The sequence below is a fragment of the Capricornis sumatraensis genome, chromosome 10, assembly GCF_032405125.1.
Source record: "Capricornis sumatraensis isolate serow.1 chromosome 10, serow.2, whole genome shotgun sequence".
Taxonomy (NCBI): Eukaryota; Metazoa; Chordata; class Mammalia; order Artiodactyla; family Bovidae; genus Capricornis; species Capricornis sumatraensis.
In genome coordinates, this window is record NC_091078.1 from 17,165,570 (window position 1) to 17,188,403 (window position 22,834).

Consider the following 22,834-nt stretch of genomic DNA (forward strand, 5'->3'; position numbering starts at 1 on the left):
AAGAGGGCAGGGACATATCATGCATGGGACTATATAGCTTCTCAAATCTTATACTCTTCTTGCACATAAGGTTGCTAGATGTAGCAAATAAAAATGCAGGATTCCTAAGTAAATTTTAGGTGGACAGCGAATAATTGTTTTAGTGTAACTATGTCCTAAGAAATGCGTGGCAGTGCCAGGGTCCAGCCCCTGTGGATCCAGGGAATTCGAAGGGTGGACGGCGTTGGCGTGGAAAGACTTGTTTATTAATACAAGATTAGGTTGAGAAACAATAGTGTAGTAGGAAGATTAAGTGGAGAGAAGAGGCTGATTAACTTGGGTTACGTGGAAAACCAATAAAGTTCCAGACAAGGAGCTTGCACCATCTACGTTAGGCTGCCGGCGCCCATTTGAATATCGGAGAGTGCCCCGCCTTGGGCTCTCTCTCTCACAGATCTTAAAAGCTGGGACAAGTAAGTAGACACAGTGAGCCTCCACGTTCCAAGGGATCAGCTTGAAATTAGAGTAAAGAGGAGACACGGGGGAAACCAGTCCAGCGACTGGCTCTCCTTCTATTGTCCTTCAAGGCCTTTTATACTTTAGATTATACATAGAGATCAATGGGTAATACAAAATTATGTAGTGTTAGCAGCCCAGACTCTTTCTGTATATCTTTTTGTATACAAAAGGTCTCAGGTGATTTACATTATCTTTTGGCCAAGAGGCTTGTTAACACTTTTTGGCTCTCTTCCTTAATGAATGTTAATTTCGTTTCCCCTAAGTGCTTTTCTTTAATTTGCATCTCCTTAAAGCGCTAAAGTTACATCTCTATAGAACAAAGGCACAGTGGGTTATAACAAAGAAGGTACTTAACTCAAAGATCTAATGTTGCTAATACCAGGTCTACTACTTGTTTTTCTATATACCAATTATATCTAAAAATAAAGGATATGAAAATTTGGCAGCAAGTATTGGCTCAACAAATGAAACTTTTAATCAGTCCTGTTCTAAAGATTTTGACTCCTCGGAAGCCCCTACATTCCTAGGATGTTTTAAGCTTCCTGTGCCTCCTGCGGTCAGGAGGCCTCAAACAATCACACGCGCAGCTGTACGAGTCCTGCAGGCAGGCTAGAAAGCCATCAGAGGGGCTTTTGGATTGAAACACTCTTTCAAATGCAGAAGACTAAAGCCCTGAATTGACTTTTTCCAGAGAATGTCAGAAGAGTGGAAAAGCAGGCAGATTCTTATTTTTTGAGGGGGTGGATGCTCAGGAAATTCCAAGGGGAAAACCTGAGGTCTGATTAGCCTTGCCATCAGAGCTCTTGCCGCATGACCTTGTCACAGGTGGAATTCCTCACGCTGGCTCCCGGCATGGCAGCTTTTTTTTTTTCCAGAAACAAGAGAAGATTATCTAATAAAAGTAAGTGTTAGAGCAGTGATTCTCAACTAGGGGCAGTTTTGTCCTCCCAGAGGACATTTGGATTCTCTGGAGACACTTTGGTTGTCACAGTTAGGGAAATGGGAGTGGGCTGCTACTGGCATCTAATGCATAGAGGGTTAGGGGTGCTGCTTATCCCTTTCCAGTGCACAGGACAAACCCCTCATAATGAAGAATTTTTCAGCCCTGAATGTCAGTAGCACCAAGGTTGAGAAACTTTGTGTTAATGTTTTTTTTTTCCCCTTCTAAATCTAAAAGCCTTCATATAAAAATGCCTTGTTTTAACCCTTTACTTGGGATAATAATCTGCATTTTAAAAAGGATTATTTTTTTTCCCATCCCGACCTGCCAAGTGAAAAGTGTCTGGCACATTCAGCATCTATTTGAACAGGAGCTACAAATTCAAGTTATGTGTAGCTTCTTCTTTAAAGCCTGTTGTTCAAAATATACCACCACCAAACCCCCATATTTAGGTTTTATTACCTTTGTTAGGACTGACCTTGGTTTTAGAAAGTCTTCATTGGAAGAGAACTTCATTAGGACTCCATTAGAAACCATGAACTATTTAAGATTTAGAGTTTAGGACAGTTTTTGTATCCCTTTTTGCCAAAATACATCTTTTAATTTCTCTCAGATACATACCAGAGATCTCAACTGTAAGCTGGTTCGGTTTGATTAGAGCCGCTGTAGGACTGAGAGAGATGTAGCTATCCAGTTCTTAGTTCTAGGGTTACTGTTTTTTTGATGCTAGATTGTATTTTAAGACTTTTTAAAAATAAATTGTTGTCTTTAAATCTTAGTTCAGAGCTCTTACAACTATTTCATGCCCCATTATTACCTAACCTCTTAACATGAAAGAGTTAAATTATATAGGAATCTGTTTCTTATACATTGTGTGGATCCAGATGTATATTCAGTTGGCACCAGAGCGTCATATAGTAAAATAGTCTGTGTTGGCAGTCTAGTTATCCTTTCCTATTGACAGATATTTTAAATGTAACAAGCTTTATTGAGATATAATTCATATAGTATATAATTTATCCATTTAAAGTATATAATTCAGTAATTTTTAGTATAGTGAGTTATGCAGCCTTTGCCACACTACATTTTGAAACATTTTCATCACCCCAGAAAGCAACTTTGTAATTACTGGCAGTGACTCCTCGTTTTCCCCTTACCATTCAGTCTTTGGCACTACTAGTCTACTTTCTGTACAATGAATTTGCCTTTTCTGCATGTTTTCACATAAATCTTGATAGAGTCATGCAATATGTGATCTTCTGTGACTGGCTTCTTTCACTTAGCATAATGTTTATAAGGTTCATCCATGATACAGTGTCATTCCTTTTTATTACCAAGTAATAACCCATTGTACGGACATACCACATTTTATTTATCCATTCAGCAGTTGATGGACATTTGTATTGTTTCCACTTTTGGGCTATTGTGAATAATGCTGCTGTACACATTTATGTATGTATTTTTATGTTCTCATTTCTATTAAGTAAATACTTAAGAGTGAAATTGCAGAGTCATGATTAATGCAAAGTTGTAATTTTTTGAGTAACTGCCAGACTGTTTTCCACAGTGGCTGTACCATTTTATACTCCCACAAGCAGTACAGTAGCGCCCTCCCCCCGCCGCCATCTTATCTGCAAGAGATACGTTCCATGGTCCCCAGTGGATACCTGAAATTATGTACCAGACATCCTATATTTTTCCTATGCATGAGTACCTATGATAAAGTTTAATTCATAAATTAGGTGCAGTAAGAGATTAATAGCTAATAGTAAAATAGAAGAATTAAACAATATCAGTTCAGTTCAGTCGCTCAGTCGTGTCCGACTCTTTGCAACCCTATACTATAATAAAAATTATGTGAATGTTATCTGTCTCTCTCAAAGTTTTTTCTTGTACAAATTTAATGCCTTTTTCATTTTCACTAAGTACTTACCACTCACTGATAACTTTTGCAGTTTGAGGTATGACAGCAAAACTAGTTATGAATTTTTTTTTCCTTCATCCCAGTTTCACTGATAGATTTGTTCTTACTGTAGATCTTAGCAAACTTTAGCTAAGATTTTTTTCTTTCCTTATTAAGTCACAAACTTTCACCGTTTCACTTAAAGAAAGCACTTTATGTCTTCTCTTTGGCATATCCAAATTGCTAGCATCACTATTTTTGCTTTTTGAGGCCATGATTAAATAAAATAAGAGTGACTTGACACCAGCAGTGCAATACCTTGGCAGTCATTATGATAACTGAGAGAGAGGGGTATGTTGGACAAAGTGATGATACTTCCTGGGTGGGGATGGATCACACTGCTCAGAATGGTGCATGATTAAAAACTTAGAAATTGTTTATTTCTGGAATTTTCCATTTAATGTTTTCTGACCTTAGTTGACCATGGGTAACTGAAAAGGTGGAAAGAAGAACCATGAATAAGGAGGGATGCAGTACATGAGGGCTTCAATTTCTCTACATCTTTACCTGCACTTATTATCTGTCTTTTTTGTTATTGCCATCATCTTGAGTGTGAAGTGGTATTTCATTGGGGTTTTGATCTACATTCCCCTCATGGCTAATGCTATTTACTTATAGATTTTGAACCTGTTAGTAAACATTTCAATTTTCAGATTTCATTACTGCTTTTTTAAATTGACATTTACCTGGTATGAATTTTGCTTTGTAAAGTGTCACGTTTTCTTTTAACAGGGGACCTGTTTTTAAGTTGTGAAATATACATGGGACTGGGCTCTTTATAAGAGAATAGTTCTCATTAGAGAAGTAGTCCTATAGTTACCTAGGTGTAATTCCAGTGGACTTTCTAAAATATATTATTTTCCTGGGATTAGCTCTTTGAATATATTTCATCAGTTCTGATGTGGCAATCTCCATAGTTACATACAATAAAAGAGTATACTCAAGTAGAAATACAGATACTTTTAAGTGTCTGTTGGTGGGCAAGAAAGAGTTTGTGTTTCAGGAAATAATTATTGAAGATGTTTTAAACTTTATATACCCTGGCTGCTTCTCTATCTTGTATTTTCTTTTGAAAAGGCTGTTGAATACATTGTTTTGCTTTTTCATAATAGTTATCCTTTTCTTTGATATCCATTTTTTTCCTGCTGTATTTGAAGGACATCTTTTGGGATAAGCAAGCTGAATTAATACAAGGAGTTTGAGAGCACAGCTTTGAGGCTAAGGTCATAGATTTGCAGATTTCTGTGTAGAATGTAGGGATACCTTTGATTGCAACTGGAGAGGTTTTTCTCATTTCAGGGGAGTCCTTAAATCAACCCAAACCATGATTATCAGCATTTTTTACTAGTTAATAGATGAACTTTTATGTATTTTTATGTATTTAAAAATGTGTACAGCTTATAGGGAATCTTGGGTTTTAGACTGCAGGGAATCTTTGGAAATCACCCACTCTTAACTTCTAACTTTGTAAATGAGGAACTGAAGAGACATAATTTGCCTAAGAATATGGTTTGTTATATAGTTTATGTACAGTGAGTACTTGGACAATGTTGAATGAATAAATATATACCGAATGAGTTGATGACAGAGCTGAGACTAGTCTCTTGACTATAATAATCTGATGTTTTCCCTCCTTGTTATGTTACTTTCCAGGCTTCCCTCATAGCTCAGTTGGTAAAGAATCCACCTGCAATGCAGGAGACCCCGGTTCTATTCCTGGGTTGGGAAGATCCCCGGAGACAGGATAGGCTACCCACTCCAGTATTTTTGGGCTTCCCTTGTGGCTCAGCTGGTAAAGAATCTTCTTGCAATGTGGGAGATCTGGGTTTGATCTCTGGGTTGGGAAGATCCCCTGGAGAAGGGAAAGGCTACCCACTCCAGTATTTTGGCCTGGAGAATTCCATAGACTGTATAGACCATGGACTTGCAAAGAGTCAGACACTCATCGACTTTCACTTTTTCATTCTGTTACTTTCTAAGTAGTACATGAAGATCTTGCTAGTTGTCCCTGTAGAAATCCAAGAAAAAACAGACAGCTCAATAACCCAAGCTTCTGTTCTAACACTGTCTTTGGAATATTTACAGCTGAAGGCAGGTACAATCTCTACACAGCGGATGGCAAATATATCTTCAAGGAAAGAGAATCATTCGATGGCCGAAACATTTTAAAGGTTAGTACAAATCTGAGTGAATTGGAAATCCTTTGGCATGTGTCCTAAAATAAGGGAGGACAATAAGTTTTCCTTTTAACAGTGTATTTTTCTTATACTTCCCATGAGGATTATTGACTGAAAGGACTGTTAAATTTTTTTTCATTGTCCTAAAAGAGAAATCTTTTTGACTTGTTAAGGCTGTTGGTGTCTCTCAGAGTACTTAAGGTTGATGATTTAAGAAACAACTATACTATTTGGATCCATAGGAATAAGTTGCTTTTAACCTTGTGAGTCTTACTCTGTATTTTACCCTTGAAGGACTGAGTGTGCGTTTTTTAAGTGAAGAACTGTCTTGTTCTAGTAGGTTTTTCTCTTCACCCACAGAGTCACTCTCCAAAGCTCCTGTGTAATCTATTTTTACTCAGGAACAGCCCGTGTGCTAAAAAGTAGGTGGTCCATTTCTGACTGTTGAGGATTTGCTTCTGAGTGTTAAATTAACCTAAGAAATTTAAATGAAAAGGGTTCTTCAGGATTCCATTATCTTTCTCCCACAGACCACATTCTGTAACATCCACAGTTTTAAGCCCTCTCTGTCAGGTTAACATGCCATTGTGCCTCTGGGAAAAGGGAAACATAAGTTGATATCAAAGGAAAGGTTTTTGATTCTTCATTTTACTTGTTCTATAATGGTTTGGGTCATATATTTTCAAGGCCATGGGTGTTTTTTGGAGCTGGGAGGGAGAAGATGTAAATAGTAAAACTTCAGAGCAAACTCTAGCTTTAGAAATGTTTTTCCTTTTTCCTCCATTCCTTTATCTTGTCACTTGACAGATTTCTTGCCAAATGCCTAATGTGACCCCATTGCCTCTAATTAATGACATCACTCTTCAGCAGCTGCAAGCTTCTCATTGCAGAGCCTAGCAGAGCAATGGCAGCATTCTCTTAAGGCAGGCATTCCAGCTCCCACATTACAGAGCTTTGTTGATTCCTTCTTTTCCTTACCTTTCCTCTCTTTGAATAGTTTTATTTTCAAAGTAGCTCTGGTAGCTTCAGTTTGAGTGGCAAGTTGCTAATGAATTCAGTTGCAGTTAACTTTTTTCCCAGGCCACAGCTTTATTGTGATATGAATCTCTTTCCTCCTCTAGCTCATTTCCTGAGGCTTTTAAAATAATAGCACTCATTATTTTGCTTTTTTTGTTACTGTTAATTTTATAAAGAAGCTAGAGGAATGGGGAAAGAAATCTGTTGGAATGACTCAAGCTAACTTGGTTCCTTTGAAATTACAATTAAGCCCAAAAGGTATATTGATGCAAGTTGAGGGTGAGGTACTTTAACATCTGTAAGAAGGAGGTAATCACAGGTAGCCTGAAAAGTGGCTGTATGAACAGTATGGGTCTCTTGTTTGGTATTTAACTACTCTCATTCTGGAAAGTTGGTTTTCCATTTAGAGATGCTTGACTTGGAAATCTTTCTAACCCACCCCAATGATAACATGGACATAGCTCCCTCTAGTGTTGACAAAGCTTGCTGTAATAGTTGTACCCTTACTGTGTAATGCCTAATTGGGATTTTAGAACTGGGCCCAATGAGGTTCTTGCAAACTATTTAATCCAGTTCCTCATTTTACTCTCTAAGGGTGCAAGATCCAATATGGTTAAAGTGACTTGCCAAAGGTTGCTGCTAGATAGTAGCAGAGTTTAAATCAGAAAAAAATATTTAAAACTCACAAATTAGCTTTTCTACCTTCTTTATAAAGATGCTCAGTGTTTAGGCAGAGATCAGTAGATACTTGAAATTGGGCCTCTCTGTTTGAAATGTGATAATATCTGACAACATAAATGTTGGGGCAGTGGGTGTGCCAGTTAGTCTAAAACTGGCTAATTAACAATTAGACTTTTGAGGTGAATGTAATACTAAGACCAACAGAACTATTGACTGTGTGCTATCTGTCAGACCATGTGCTCTGCAGATAAAACAGTCATTATGATACAGTCCCAACCTTCCAGGAGCTTCCTATCTCTGAGAGATATAGCAGATTAATAGGTAATTACAGTATAAAATGATGGGAGCAGATTATGAGATGGAGGAAGAGAAGTACCTTTGAACACAGGTCCTTTGAACACAGGTAGTTGTAACAAAATATCTTTCGATAGAATCTACAACACATTACTTTTTAATCATTAGTTGCAGAAAATATAATCTTTCACTTATATTTAATCAAAGGAATTAACTTTTCTTTGAGAATAAAGATAAAATGTAGCATCCAACACTGCTCCCCAGACATATAAGAGGCAATAGCTATGTTTATAAAGTAGCTGTAGCAGTGCACTTTTTTGGAATTACGAGTCTTTCTCAATTAGAATATGAAAACCCATGGCCCCTGAATCCCTTGCAAAAAAAAAAAAAATCAAGATTTAAAAAACCGATGGATTATATATGTAGTTTTTGTACCAGATAAAATTATGTTCAGAAAGGGAAAAAAAAAATCACTTTCACTAACAAGATAGGAACTGACTTGGAGTAAACAGAAAGGTTAACAGCATTGGTTGTTAAGGAGCCCAAGTATATGTGTGCAGCATATTAACAGCTACACAGGTCAAGGATCAGGAATGCTGGTGATGGGAAGCAGCCTTGGAAAAAAATCAACTTCATCTGCTATTCAAAGAGAAACAAAACGAGAATGCGAGTCATTGCTCATTGCTGTAAGAATTTAATGAGTAACAGCCAATTGCTATTCTACCCCATGAAGAGAATTGGTCCTTTTGACTCAGTGCAATATTATGTGTTCTGGATGCCTTAATAAGAAAAATACAAAGCTCTCCAATGACTTTTGGAGGTAGAAGCTATGTTTTTCTTTTGTATAGCTCTTTTGAGAATTCTTGCAGCTATTATAGACTAGTATCTGATTATTCCTAGTCAAAATAAGAATTTTATTATTCTAAGAAGGACTTTGAAAGAAGAACTGACAACTAGAGAATCATTCCCTTGTGTTTTTCAAACAAGAAAAGCAATGTATTTAGTAATGGTAGTTTTTTATGGAAGACTGACAGATGGCTCTGAAAGGAAGATGTACATGCAAGTGAAGACAACCTTGGCCTCATTAATAGGATAGTGTCCTGTCAGAGTTTCCATTTCTCATCTAAGAGATAGGAGCAAAGATGTGGTTTGGTTATCTGTAACGCAGTGATAAGCTTGTAAATGGAGAAATCGTGCTGACCTAAAAACATTCTGCCAGGAAATAACTGCTCCCTCACTAGCTAGAAGTAGGATGGTTATTGACTGCCAGCTTCTGGAGGGAGAAGTGGTCTTAGTGGCAGTCTTGTTTGGGGGACCCATTAAATGCCCTTATGCAGTTGAGTCAGTATTCCAAGACTATGCTTTCAGCAGATTGAATAGGGGTGCAGTAGTAACTGTTTAAAAGCATAGCTTCTAAGTGCAAGGTGAAGAGGAGACATTAGAGCCCTAGCTTGTTCTCTCCACAGTACAAATAAAGACACAGTAATATATTTGGGAAGGAACAGAAAGTGCTGGAGAAGGAAATGGCCACCCACTCCAGTATTCTTGCCTGGAGAGTCTCGTGGACAGAGAAGCCTGGTGGGCTGCTGTCCATGGGATCGCACAGAGTCGGACACGACTGAAGCAACTTAGCATGTATGCATGCATTGGAGAAAGAAATGGCAACCCACTCCAGTGTTCTTGCCTGGAGAATCCCAGGGACAGAGGAACCTGGTGGGCTGCCGTCTATGGGGTCACACAGAGTTGGACACGACTGAAGCGCCTTAACAGCAGCAGCAGCAGCAGCAGAATGTACTGTAGGTCCAAAAGCAAAGGACAAAAGTGCCATTTCTTTAGATACTTAAAAATCCTGGAGCATATAAATCAAGTAAAAAGCACATGTGTTTCCATTTTATATATAAGAATATTTAAATTTAGAGAAAGAGGGAATTGGCAGTATTTTACTATATTAATATTTAATAGTACTTTACCTGAGAATATGTTTTAAATCTAGTTGGCTACATTGAGAGTCTTGAAGGATGTAAATAAGAGTGACTCACGTATTTCATTCAGTTTTGCTCTTTTTCCATCTCTGGCTCTTAAAGTATTTAAGAGGACAGTAGAATGAATACATTTAAATGAGAGCTTTGTTTAGTTTTTTTACTTAGGGAAGTTTCTATAAGGAAGATGTTTAAAAATGCATGCTATTTATTCTCTTGGTAAAAGTGCACAAACATATATGTACTTTTAAACAAATAATCATAAAGTGAACAGTATAACTACTACCAAGGTCAAAAAGCAGAATGTGCCTCACATGCCCGTTCCTGGCCAACTCTGTGGTCTGTTTGTCTTAAGGTAACAAAGGCACAATTAAGTTCCTAAACACTGTTAGTGACGAGGTTTGTTTTCAATGATTACTTTGTTTTGGAGTACTAGAAGAATATTGAAAAAAAGGAATTTATTTTTATTCTTTCAAAGGAAGAGAAATTAGATTGAGAACTGAGTCATGATTTTTTTAAGAATATATTAAAAGAAATTATATCAGAAAATATACAAAGGAAGACAAGCATTTAGAAAGTATATTATTTCTGAGGAAGAAAATATCGTGTTTTTTATTATCCAATTCAATACTAAGCCGTATTACACACTGTTCTTGAAAATTACTTCTTAGTCTTGTGGTTCATCTTTAGAACTTTTTCCTCAAACTTACCTTTTTCAGAAAGCCTGTCCTTGAAAATCTATCACTAAATGTTTCATTGCACTATTACATCAGTATTAATAACAGCAAATTGAATGTAGAAAGAAGTTGCTATCTCTCATTACCACCACAGCTGTGGTGTCATTTTTGCTACCTGATATTTCTGTGACTTGAAATTTTAATTTTATTTAAGTAGAATCACTAAGCAGATGCCACTTTCTGTTTAAGCTGTTCATGCTTATACACCATGGACACTTACTAAATTCACTGTGCTTGGACATACTAATATTTTGTAGTAGCTTTTATCCATTCATTGAAAGCAATCACATCGTTCTTGACAATCATGTAAAATAGGCAGCTTGTTAGAGGAACAAGTGTACAACTTTCTGAAGAATTTCACTTGGAAAATAAAAATGAGATGCTGCAGAAAAGGTTTCTGTCAGAAGAGAGTTCATAGAGATAACATATATACCCACATATGTATATATTCAATTAAGGTTTAGAAAATAATGTCAGGGAAATGTCTGACAGTGTAGAGAGAGACAGAAAATATGACGGAAAAAATCTGATGAAGAGGATCTTCAAACAGTGCAAAAATTAACTGTTAGGATTCTTAAGGGGAGAAAATAGACCTTGGAGTCTTGAAGTTGGATGAAAGAGCCCCAGGACTGGTAGTATTTCCAGGGACTTGGCAATAGTAGAGAAAAAAAAAACTCTCTGGAAAAAAGTCTCATCACTCTCTGCCTAAAAATATTCTTCCAAAGAATTTTTGACCCCCAAATGGCCAACACACAAATAACTAGGCATATGAGGAAATTACCCACCATGAGCAAACAGACATCCAGAACTCATAGACATGAAATACTGAAATTATCATCAGACTTTGGCTAAAAATAACTTGTTTCTAATCAGGTAGTTGGAAACTATTCCAAAGAAAAAGTGATGTAGCAGTTTTGGAAAAGAACCAAGTAGAAATACTAGAACTATGATACGAGAACTATGAAACTGTGTAAGTGAACGTAAGAGCTCAGTGGATGGATTTGGCAGCAAATTAGATACGGCTGCAGAGGGAAGTAGTGACCTAGAAATTATATCAGAAAGTATGATCCAGCATGTTACATTTGCAGAGAGGAAAAGTAAAAATTACAGATAAGAGAAAAAGAGGCATATAGGAGAGAATGAGACGCCCTAACACACATTTAACTTGAATCCCAGAAGGAGAGGAGAGAGAGAATGTGTCAAAGCTGATGAAAGAAAGACATCAACCTACAGATTAAAGAAGCCAAGTGAATTCCAGTTTTGTTGAGTGAGCTTATATTGCACTTTTCTTTCCTACAACTTGTGACTGAATCATGGACAACATTAACTAAACCACTTAGACCCCAGCACTTTTTAAATTGAATGTCCAGAATTCGTTGGCAGTATCCACATTACAAAGGACAAAAACCAGGAAATCAACAGAAGAATGCTTTGATTGAAGTTGTTATTATTATTATTTTTTTAAAAAAGGATAAAAGGTATCCAGGAATTCTTTTTACAGTTTTTGTAACTTTATGTAAGACTGAAACTTCATCGACATACAAAATTTTTTAAACTAAAAAAAAAGCAAGGAAAGACAATGGAAATAGGACACTACCATTTGTAATAGATGTGTTTTTTGTTTTTTTTTTTAAGAAAATTTGTTGAAGTCTTTCCTGTGTTTTGTTCAGCATTTAGGATAGATGTAACTTTTATTAATACTTGATCTTACCACAAAATTTGGCCCATTTAATTTCAAAGGATATTAGAATTTAATGTAAGAAACAACTTCCTGATTAGGATGTCTCATATTGAGCCAGCTACTAATAAGGTAGTGAAAGTGAAAGATGTGACTTTCACTAAAATGTTTTTTGTTTGTTTTATTTAAGAAAATAGTGTATATCTCTATAAATCTATTCTTCCCACCACCATCCCTTTCAGGCTTTTCCCTGTTTAATTGCATGAAACCTATCTGTCAGCTCTATCATTACACTGAAACAACAGAATAAAAAAATCACCAACAGCCCCCATTTGTCCCGTGCCTTGACCTCCTTTTATTTTTTCCCAGTAACCACATTGAGAATTTCAAGCCCTTTTCTCTTTCAAATGTTCTCTTCACTTGGCTTCACTGGCAATTGGTTCTGCTGGTTTTTTCTCTTTTTTCTGGATCTGCCTTTTTTTTTTTTTTTCAATTCATTGGCTTATATGGCTAGGTCATGAAGTTTTGTCCTTATCTCTCTCTCTCTTTTACTGCAGTCTTGTTCTATCCAAATCCTACTCATTCTTCAGAGTCCTATACAGATGTTGCCTCCTCTGTAATGGTGAGGACCATCCCAGTCAGTGGCAAGCTTCTAGCTCTCAGTGCCTTGCCTCCACCCCTTACTTTGTGCAGAGACTGTCAGTGCTTAGCCATGTCTCTTGTGCTCGCAAGCATTCAGGAAGCTAAAACTGTTTTCTATAAAGATCAGAAACCTATACATTTCTGTTGATTTTTTTTTCAAAAAAGGAAAAGGTTTTGTTTGACAAAGGGGGTGTTTTTTGCCCCATACTTGAAATTGTAAACTCTCAGGAGTCAGTAAGCTATGGTCTAAGGTCCAAATTTGCCCTGTTACCTGTTTTGTTGTGTGGCCCTCAAACTATGAACAGTGTTTCTATTTTTTTAATGGTTGAAAAAAATTAAAAGAAGAATAATATTTCATGACATGTAAAAATTATATGAAATTCTAATATCAGGGTCTCTAAGTAAAATTTTATTGGAGCACAACAATCTTCCTTTATTTATCCACTAACTGCGTTTGTGCCATAGTGCCATAGTTAAGTAGTTGGGACGACAGAATATGGCTATTTGATCTTTTCTATATATCTTTATACGTGTATGGGACTTCCCAGGTGGATCAGTGGTAAAGAATCTGCCTGCAGTGCAGAGACTCAGATTTGATCCCTGAATCTGGAAGATCCCCTGGAGAAGGAAGTAGCAACCAACTCTAGTATTCTCGCCTGGGAATCCCATGGACAGAGAAGTCTGGGGGGGCTACATACAGCCCATGGGTTTGCAAAAGAATCAGACATGACTTAGCGAGAAAACAACAACAGCAACTTGATCCTTTATGGAAAAAGTTTTCTGACCCCTGTCTTAAAGGTTAGTATTTAGTTTAATTTTTTTTTTAATTTCACCCAGTGTCCTTCCTGCTTTATGATTAGATATGATGCTCATATTTAATAGGTGCTCGAGATATATTATTGCCAAATTCAGACTGAAATTGAAGAAAGTGGTGAAAACTGCTAGACCATTCAGGTATGACCTAAATCAAATCCCTTATTATACAGTGGAAGTGAGAAATAGATTTAACGGCCTAGAGCTGATAGACAGAGTGCCTGATGAACTATGGATGGAGGTTCATGACATTGTACAGGAGACAGGGATCAAGACCATCCCCAAGAAAAAGAAATGCAAAAAAGCAAAATGGCTGTCTGAGGAGGACTTACAAATAGTTGTGAAAAGAAGGGAAGGGAAAAGCAAAGGAGAAAAGGAAAGATATAAGCATCTGAATGCAGAGTTCCAAAGAATAGCAAGGAGAGATAAGAAAGCCTGCCTCAGCGATCAATGCAAAGAAATAGAGGAAAACAACAGAATGGGAAACACTAGACATCTCTTCAAGAAAACTAGAGATACCAAGGGAACATTTCATGCAAAGATGGGCTCAATAAAGGACAGAAACGGTAGGAACCTAACAGAAGCAGAAGATATTGAGAAGAGGTGGCAAGAATACAGAGAAGAACTGTACAAAAAAGATCTTCATGACTCAGATAATCACGATGGTGTGATCACTCACCTAGAGCCAGACATCCTGGAATGTGAAGTCAAGTGGGCCTTAGAAAGCATCACTACAAACAAAGCTAGTGGAGGTGATGGAATTCCAATTGAGCTATTTCAAATCCTGAAAGATGATGCTGTGAAAGTGCTGCACTCAATATGCCAGCAAATTTGGAAAACTCAGCAGTGGCCACAGGACTGGAAAAGGTCAGTTTTCATTCCAATCCCAAAGAAAGGCAATGCCAAAGAATGCTCAAACTACTGCACAATTGCACTCATCTCACATACTAATAAAGTAATGCTCAAAATTCTCCAAGCCAGGCTTCAGCAATACATGAACCGTGAACTTCCAGATGTTCAAGCTGGTTTTAGAAAAGGCAGAGGAGCCAGATATCAAGTTGCCAACAACCGCTGGATCATCAAAAAAGCAAGAGTTCCAGAAAGACATCTATTTCTGCTTTATTGACTATGCCAAAGCCTTTTGACTGTGTGGATCACAATAAACTGTGGAAAATTCTGAAAGAGATGGGAATACCAGACCACCTGACCTGCCTGTATGCAGGTCAGGAAGCAACAGTCAGAACTGGACATAGAACAACAGACTGGTTCCAAATAGTAAAAAGAGTATGTTAAGGCTATATATTGTCACCCTGCTTATTTAACTTATATGCAGAGTACGTCATGAGAAACGTTGGGCTGGAAGAAACACAAGCTGGAATCAAGATTGCCAGGAGAAATGTCAATAACCTCAGATACGCAGATGATACCACCCTTATGGCAGAAAGTGAAGAAGAACTGAAGACCCTCTTGATAAAAGTGAAAGAGGAGAGTGAAAAAGTTGGCTTAAAGCTCAACATTCAGAAAACGAAGATCATGGCATCCGGTCCCATCACTTCATAGCAGATAAATCGGGAAACAGTGGAAACAGGTGGCTGACTTTATTTTTGGGGGCTCTAAAATCACTGCAGATGGTGACTGGAACCATGAAATTAAAAAAACACTTACTCCTTGGCAGGAAAATTATGACCAACCTAGACAACATATTCAAAAGCAGAGCCATTACTTTGCCAACAAAGGTCCGTCTAGTCAAGGCCATGGTTTTTCCAGTGGTCATGTATGGATATGAGAGTTGGACATTGAAGAAAGCTGAGTGCTGAAGAATTGATGCTTTTGAACTGTGGTATTGGAGAAGACTCTTGAGAGTCGCTTGGACTGCAAGGAGATCCAACCAGTCCATTCTAAGGAGATCATCTAGTCCTGGGTGTTCATTGGAAGGACTGATGTTGAAACTGAAACTCCAATACTTTGGCCACCTGATGCGAAGAGCTGACTCATTTGAAAAGACCCTGATGTTGGGAAAGATTGAGGGCAGGAGGAGAAGGGGACGACAGAGGATGAGATGGTTGGATGGCATCATTGACTCGATGGACATGACTCTGAGTGAACTCCGGGAGCTGATGATGGACAGGGAGGCCTGGCGTGCTGCAGTTCGTGAGATCGCAAAGAGTCAGACACGACTGAGTAACTGAACTGACTGAGAAGATACATTATTTATGTCATAAGTATTTAGTTAACAGTGTCAATCTTATTGCATTTTTGTTAACTCTTTTCTAGCAAATATTTTTTAAAAATTAGTTTACTATATTCCGGAAAAGAGAGCCCAGAGTCAAATATACCGATAACTCATACCTCAGAGTCTTCTGTTGCTAAGTTTATTTTTCAATTAAATTTGATTGTAACTTTATTACTTCACATCAGCAACGTTCAGCTGATAGGAATAATTTTGAGCTTGAATTTACACTTAAATTTCTTTTATTTCAAAATACATCCAAAATTAGTCTTGGGTTTCTCTGTGAAAGTGAAAAAGTGAATGTATTAGTCACTTTTCATGTCCAACTCTTTGCGACCCCATGTACTGTAGCTTGCCAGGCTCCTCTCTCCATGGAATTTTCCAGGCAAGAATACTGGAGTGGGTAGCCATTCGCTTCTCCAGGGGATTTTTCTGACCCAGGGATTGAACCCAGGTCTCCTGCATTTCAGGCAGGTTGTTTAGTGTCTGAGCCACACTGATTAACTTGAAACATGAACAGTGATTTCTTTCACATTTTCATTTATGCCTTATTGCAGAATGTGTTAATAAAGTATTGAATGAAGAGTAAATGCCAGTGAACTTTTAAGTAAATCAGTCCCAAATACATTGCTAGCATGACTATCAGAAAAATGTGACATATAGGAAGGAACCTGTGATAAGACGCCTTGCCAAAATATGGCTGCTCTTGCTTTGCTGTGTTAGTGATAAAATGTGCCTCAGCCTTCATTCTTGATGATTACAGAGTGAAACTTAAGCAAATGGGAGATGTAAGAAATCACTAGGGGCTTTTCATATTTTGCTAGTAATAGAAATAATGTGTTTTATGTTAAAAATCTGAAAGACTTCTGCCAAGTGATTAGAGCATCAGATACATAAGCAAAAGTACAGTTTGAAGTGCTTCAGTTTGGTTTGGTACATTTCTTGTTTTAGATTACTGGGTTGGGGGCGGGGAGACAATTCAAATCGAAGTAGGATTTCACCGAAACTTACCCTCTGAATTTGCTTCATGTGTCACTTTGCCTGGAAAGTGAAGTCTTAAAACACTAATGAGGGCACCCAAAAATATGACTGTCAGTGAGGCAAAACCGTTGTTAAAATGAAACTGGAAAACAAGCTGTTAGCTGATTTTTGACAGAGCCAGCATCCATTCTAGAAAGATGCACCCTCCCTGGTTTGTTGCTGTGTGTTTATACAAGATGTTTTTTCCTCCCTTCACTCTCTTTTGAATTTCTGTTTGTTGGCTGTTCGTCTTTGCCATGGTTCTGGGATTCTTCATGCCTTGTCTTGACTCAGGCAGGGAATGACAGGTTTAGAAAGCCTAACCTATGTGATGACAAGAAATAGGAAAAGACAGTGAGAGTAGAAAGTAATTATGTGGTTAAAATTGCTTTTCTTAAAATCATTTCTGTTTTTTATCAGAATGAAAAATATTTTATTGAATCCCTCCTCAATGTAAAACACTAAGCTACTGTTTGCTATATTTCTGGGAGATGGGGACAGATATTCAGTTGGTCTCTCTGATCCCATTGCTGTGAATTCTTTGAACAGTGTACTTGTTATTATTGTGGGAAATATTCATCTCTTTTATATATTCATTTCTAGGGGTCTAGTATATCATTTTGGGTGTACTTTACAAATGAAGGGAGTTGGGTTATGATTCACTTGGATCCATTGAGTTCTATGGGGTTTTTTAGTTGTGGTGAAATATACATAAGATTCACCACGTTAACCACTTTAAGTATATAATTCAGTGGCATTAATAACCCCATCACATTGTCCTATAACAGTCACTACCATCCAGCTCCAGAACTGGCTCATCCCAAGTTGAAACTCTGTACCCGTTAAACAGTAACTTTATTCTCCCCTCCCTTCCGCCCTTAGCACTCATTATTCTGCTTTCTGTCTCTGTGAATTTGGCTCCTATATGTACCACATATGAGTGGAATTATACAATATTTTCCTTTTTTCTGGTTTATTTCAATCCTGTAACATTTCCAAGCTTCATCCACATTGTAGCATGTATCAGGATCTAGTTTAAGACTGACTAATATTCCACTATATGTTTACATGCCCATATAATATTCCATTTTATGCATTATATGGGCATGTATTATATATTCCAGTGTAGTTTTTTAGCTACAGTATAAACACACCACAAAGAATCTGATGCTGGGAAAGACTGAAGGCAAAAGAAGAAGAGGGCAGCAGAGGATGAGATGGTTAGTTATTAATAGCATCATCAACTCAATGGATATAAATTTGAGCAAATTCTGGGTGATAGTGGAGGACAGAGGAGCCTGGTGTGCTATAGTTCATGGGGTCTTAAAGAGTCGGACAGGACTTGGCAACTGAACAACAAACCAGTATAGATCTGTACCTAGAGAGGTGACAGGGCACTGTTTTTTGAGTCAGCCTATTTAGAGATGAGGCCAAATGAAACCATGTTAGATTAGGTGGCTTGGTGCCAACAAATGTCTAAGTGTTATTCTAAATGTTGGAGGACATCATGGGAAGAGATAAAGAAATGAGAGTGAAGTTCATGGTGCCATGAAACTGTGATGATTTCTTAAGAAATAATGTCTTCTTTCCCATATCTCAGTAATGAAGCAATTTTAGAATTAATGGTCATAGGTGAACATTATGATTACAAAATAAAAGTAGAGAAACAAAATATAAGTCATTCAGAACTCTAGTTCAGAGTTTGTTCTCTCAGTTGTAAGTTAAAACATTAATACCAGTTCCTTAAATTGTAGAGATCTTGCAACTCCTGAAGTGTGTTGGTGGGGTGGGAGTGATAACCTTATCCCTTTCCCGAGGCCTTTTGCTTATTTGGCATTTAGCCCACACCTTTGCAGAAGGGAAGGAGGCCATCTGGACTGGATTACAGATAAGAGTGTGTCATAATAGATAATGTTGCATTGGTGCTACTGAAAGCAGGTTTCCCATGGTCCTGACAGAGGACAGAATATTTCATGTTCTGTTGTCTAATAAGATAAAATGATTTAGTTGAAAATCTAAGATAACATGTGGCAACCTCTCTCCTATCTTCCAAGGAAGCATTTCAAACCCAGCTATTTTTTGGACAGCTCTTATTTATATGTATATATACTCTCGCCAGTGTCTGATGTTGCCAAGGGGCCTCTGATTTGCTGTTTTAACTTTTCTGATTGCTGTCCTCCCATTGGAAAAGTTGGAGTGGAGGTGGCTGCACCTGATGACCTTTTCTCCCATCTCATTGTTCTTTTTCTGAATTTGTCACTTGACACAATAGTCAGCATCTTTGTGCCCTGGCAGCCTAAAGCCAGTTGCCCAGGGAACCCCCAGGTTGAGCAGAAATCATCTCTGCCCCTTTCTGCTGACTGGCACTTCCTTTCTCCTGTATGATATGTATGATACAAAGATCAAACACTTACCTCCTGTTGCTGTTGTTTGAGGGACAGTTATGAGTAATCCCTGAGGGAAGATGACCAAGCTGAAAGTAAGAGTGGTAACACATTCGAATGAGCATTAGGTGGCCGCCTTCTGAGGGAAAGAATTTATCTGTGGAAACAACCTAGGTTCTGAAAAGGGCGTCTGCCTTTAGGGTTGGTGGGCACAGGCCTCGGGCATTGAAGAGTTCCTGCTCACCAGCAGCCACCTGGGGCAGTTTTGCCCTGAAGAAGCAATAATATTGATGCCTGAAGGCAAGGCTTTCTCCGGAAGTAATTTTGCAGCAAACTGAATCCCAGCAGCCTCTCTCTGATGCTAATTCTGCATGCTGCTGTGGAAACTGGCAGAGCGTGCTGGTGTGTGCTGAGATGAGGTCGGGTTCTTCAGCCGTGTCAGCACAGCCTCTTCTCTCTTCCTGCCTCCTACCTCCACCCCACATTTTTTTTCTTGTTACTTTTAAAAACCAAAAAGGGAAGGGAGGGGAGGGGAAGTCCCTTGGCATTTTGAGTATTGAGGTGCTCAGCAGAACTGCCTGGCATTCTGTTTGTATAGAACGGTTTTAATTCACTCTCTTAATAGGTCATTTGACCTTACCAGCTGAGTCTTAAACTTGATAATCCTCACGTCAGCAGTGTGGCTCAGGCCACACATCCAGAAGTGCAACCCTGCGAAATTATTTGAAGGAGGTTTTAAAGCCTTCATTCCTTGGCTGTTTGTCTGGTTTCTGCCTGACGGCTCCTCAGGTCAGACTCCTCATAACATTCCTCATGCTCACTGCAGCCAAGACAGGCACATGGTTTGGGAGAGCAGAATCAATGAGGGAAGTTCACGTTCCTATTCTGTGTGCGCAGCCTGACGACATTCCCATGCCATTGAAGTCAGTGGAGACGCGGCTTTGGCTCTGGTGACATGCAAGCTTTTTGGTACTGATGTAATGGAGGTGCCCAAAGCAGGAGTGATGTGCTAATAGGGTTGGAAAATTGTGGCTGAGTCCTCTGATTACAGAGGTAGCTGACGATAAGGATTACTTCTCACACAGACTGGCCTTGACTTGTTCCTTGGCTCTGAGGTGCCTCTGGCCTTCTGGAAATACATTATGTCCCATTTTTATTGGCTATTATTAGCTGTTATTATTGGCTGTCTCACCACTGATTACTGTAGTCTCAGATTTCAGATTAGATGTGGTATTTGAGGTGGAGTTAGGGCTGTATTTGGAGAAGACTGGGAGAGTAACCACCTAACAGCCACATTGTCTTTTATTCTGAAGTAGATGTTTCTGCTCCATTCTTTAAAAATATTACAGCCCCATGAGGCCAGTTGATGACTGCAGAGACTGTAAACTATCAGAGTTCCTACTTGACTTTTCTTATTTTCTTTTAAGGAAGCTGCTTTTTGTCCTGTGATGATGCATTGGAGGTTTTAGTTGGTGAGTGACAATAATAGAGCTCAAAATACTGTCTGATAATTGATCTTCCTGTAACTGCAGAATATCCTTGTAAGGTGTTGTCCCTGTGTAAAAATGGAAAAATTGAGGGAGAGAGTAGCTGTGTGGTTATTGACAGAAAAGCATTGAAGTCTCGTTTGCCCTAATAACTGTTTTGATTTCTCTCTTCAATGAAAAAGAAGTTCCTGTCTTTGGTTTCCAGGTGAAGTTGTGTATGTTTGTGTGCGTTTGGTGGGACATGGCTTACCCCAGTGTGAATAGACTCCATTGTATTCTTCCGTGAAGATTTAGAAAGAATCTATGTGAGTGCAGCCTATATGAATATGTTTTACGTGGATGGAGGGTGTTTTGGATCTGAGGTGTCGGATCATCATTTTCCTTCTTGTCTCTTTGCATCTTTCATATTTGCTCTCTTCAGAAGTAATCTCACACATAGCCAGAAGGAAAATGCAAGGTACAAGAAGGCTTGAAAGTTGGAATTGCTGGGTTCCTTGACAGAAACTCAGAATCATTTTTTAAGGTTTGGGGGATTTTAACAAATAAGACTTTGAAACAAAACTTACTTGTGGGCAAAGAAACTTATTTGTGATCCTAACTCTTAAGTGTGATTAGCAATATAGCATATGAAAAGCTGTGTGGTATTTTTCAAATTTTTACAGTTTTAGTCTAATGTCCACATCTTTCTGTTTACTGCCTAAAGGCTTTTAATTATTGTACCTAGAGGCCAATTGGGTAAAGAATACTTATGAAGTATACCATTATTTATTTTGTTGTTTTCAGTTAGGATCATCTAAGGGCTATGATTCCCTGGAGAAGGAAATGGCAACCCACTCCAGTACTCTTGCCTGGAGAATCCCATGGAGGGAGGAGCCATAGGCTACAGTCCATGGGGTTGCAGAGTCGGACACGACTGAGCAACTTCACTACAAGGGCTATGATTAAAGTTTTTTCACATTACTTATTTCTCTTTCATGGCCACAAAACCAAGTGACCACTTCCTTTGCTGTCAGATTGCATACCCATAGCCCACAAATGGAACTTCTTCCCCACTTAGTGTTCTTTCGTACAGATTTGTTATTCGGATCGTGAGACAAATGCACACTGCCATATAGACATGGCCTGCTACTGGCCTATGTTCTAGGCCTGGTCCCAGAAACTATTAAATTTATGTCACAGTGTTAGTGGTCCTAGCCTGTCTCTGTTTCTTGTTTTTTAAATGAGGATAGTAATGCTGAGCTCTGGTTTATGTCACAGTGATTTTTGGAAGGGTTAATGATCTGGGCTTTGTGAGATACTTATAGATCCTTAGATGAAAGGTGTTATTTAGCCTCAGCAAGGGTTCCTGCAGGAGTGCCTTCCAAAGAGCTCAAAGTGTTTATCAGACTATCTTCCATTCATCCTCATACCATCCCTGGTAAGGAGGGAAGTGGGTGAGCATTACTATTAAGTACAAAATGGTGTTATTACCGTTACTTTTATCTGTAAACAGGAGGTAACTGTGAGAAATAGAAGTTGGTAAAACAGATTATAGAAGAAAAACACTGGGAAAACTTCAAAGTAGTGTGCATTTGCTATCCCTGTGTATTTTAGGCTTCAGAAGTCTAATTGCCATACATGGAAACAATAAAGATCATCCTTTGTTGGGGGAGAAACAGGACTCACTCTGTCCTTCTAAGTACTTGCATAAATTGAATACTGGTATTATTTTCAGTTGCACCAGATTATGTTCTAAGAGTTAGTTTAACTCGCATATATCAAGAATGACTATAAATTTCATAGGACTTACATTTTAAAATATATATATAGTTGCTTTACAATATTATGTTAGTTTCAGTTGTACAGCAGAGTGATTCAGTATTTTTGTAGATTATGCTCCATTTAAAGTTATTTCAAAGTAATGGCTATGATACCCTGTAGTGTATGATATATCTTTGTTGCTTATCTATTTTATACATAGTATTTTGTGTCTCTTAATCTCATATCCCTATCTTGCCCCTTCCCTCTTCCTCTCCACACTGGTATCCACTAATTTGTTTTCTATATCTGTGAGTTTGTTTCTGTTTTGTTGTGTATATTCATTTTATTTTTTAGATTTTATATATAAGTGATAGCATATAATATTTGTCTTTTTCTGCCTGATATATTTAAGCTAAGCATAATACTCGCTAGGTTTATTTGCACGTTGTTGCAAATGACATAATTTCATTCTTTTTTATGGCAGGGTAATATTCCTGTATATACACACACACAAATATATGTGTATATGTATGAATGTGTTTGTGTATATTTGT

The 22,834-nt window shown here is 38.0% G+C and overlaps 1 protein-coding gene across 1 annotated transcript in view; it reads left to right on the top strand.

Annotated features, from left to right (window-relative positions):
- The window catches only part of ASCC1 (activating signal cointegrator 1 complex subunit 1), a 109,832-nt gene that overhangs the window by 75,646 nt on the left and 11,352 nt on the right, over positions 1–22,834 (top strand). The window contains exon 9 of the mRNA XM_068981828.1: positions 5,487–5,572. Within this exon, the coding sequence (XP_068837929.1) occupies positions 5,487–5,572 (86 nt within the window). The remainder of the gene's footprint in view (positions 1–5,486; positions 5,573–22,834) is intronic.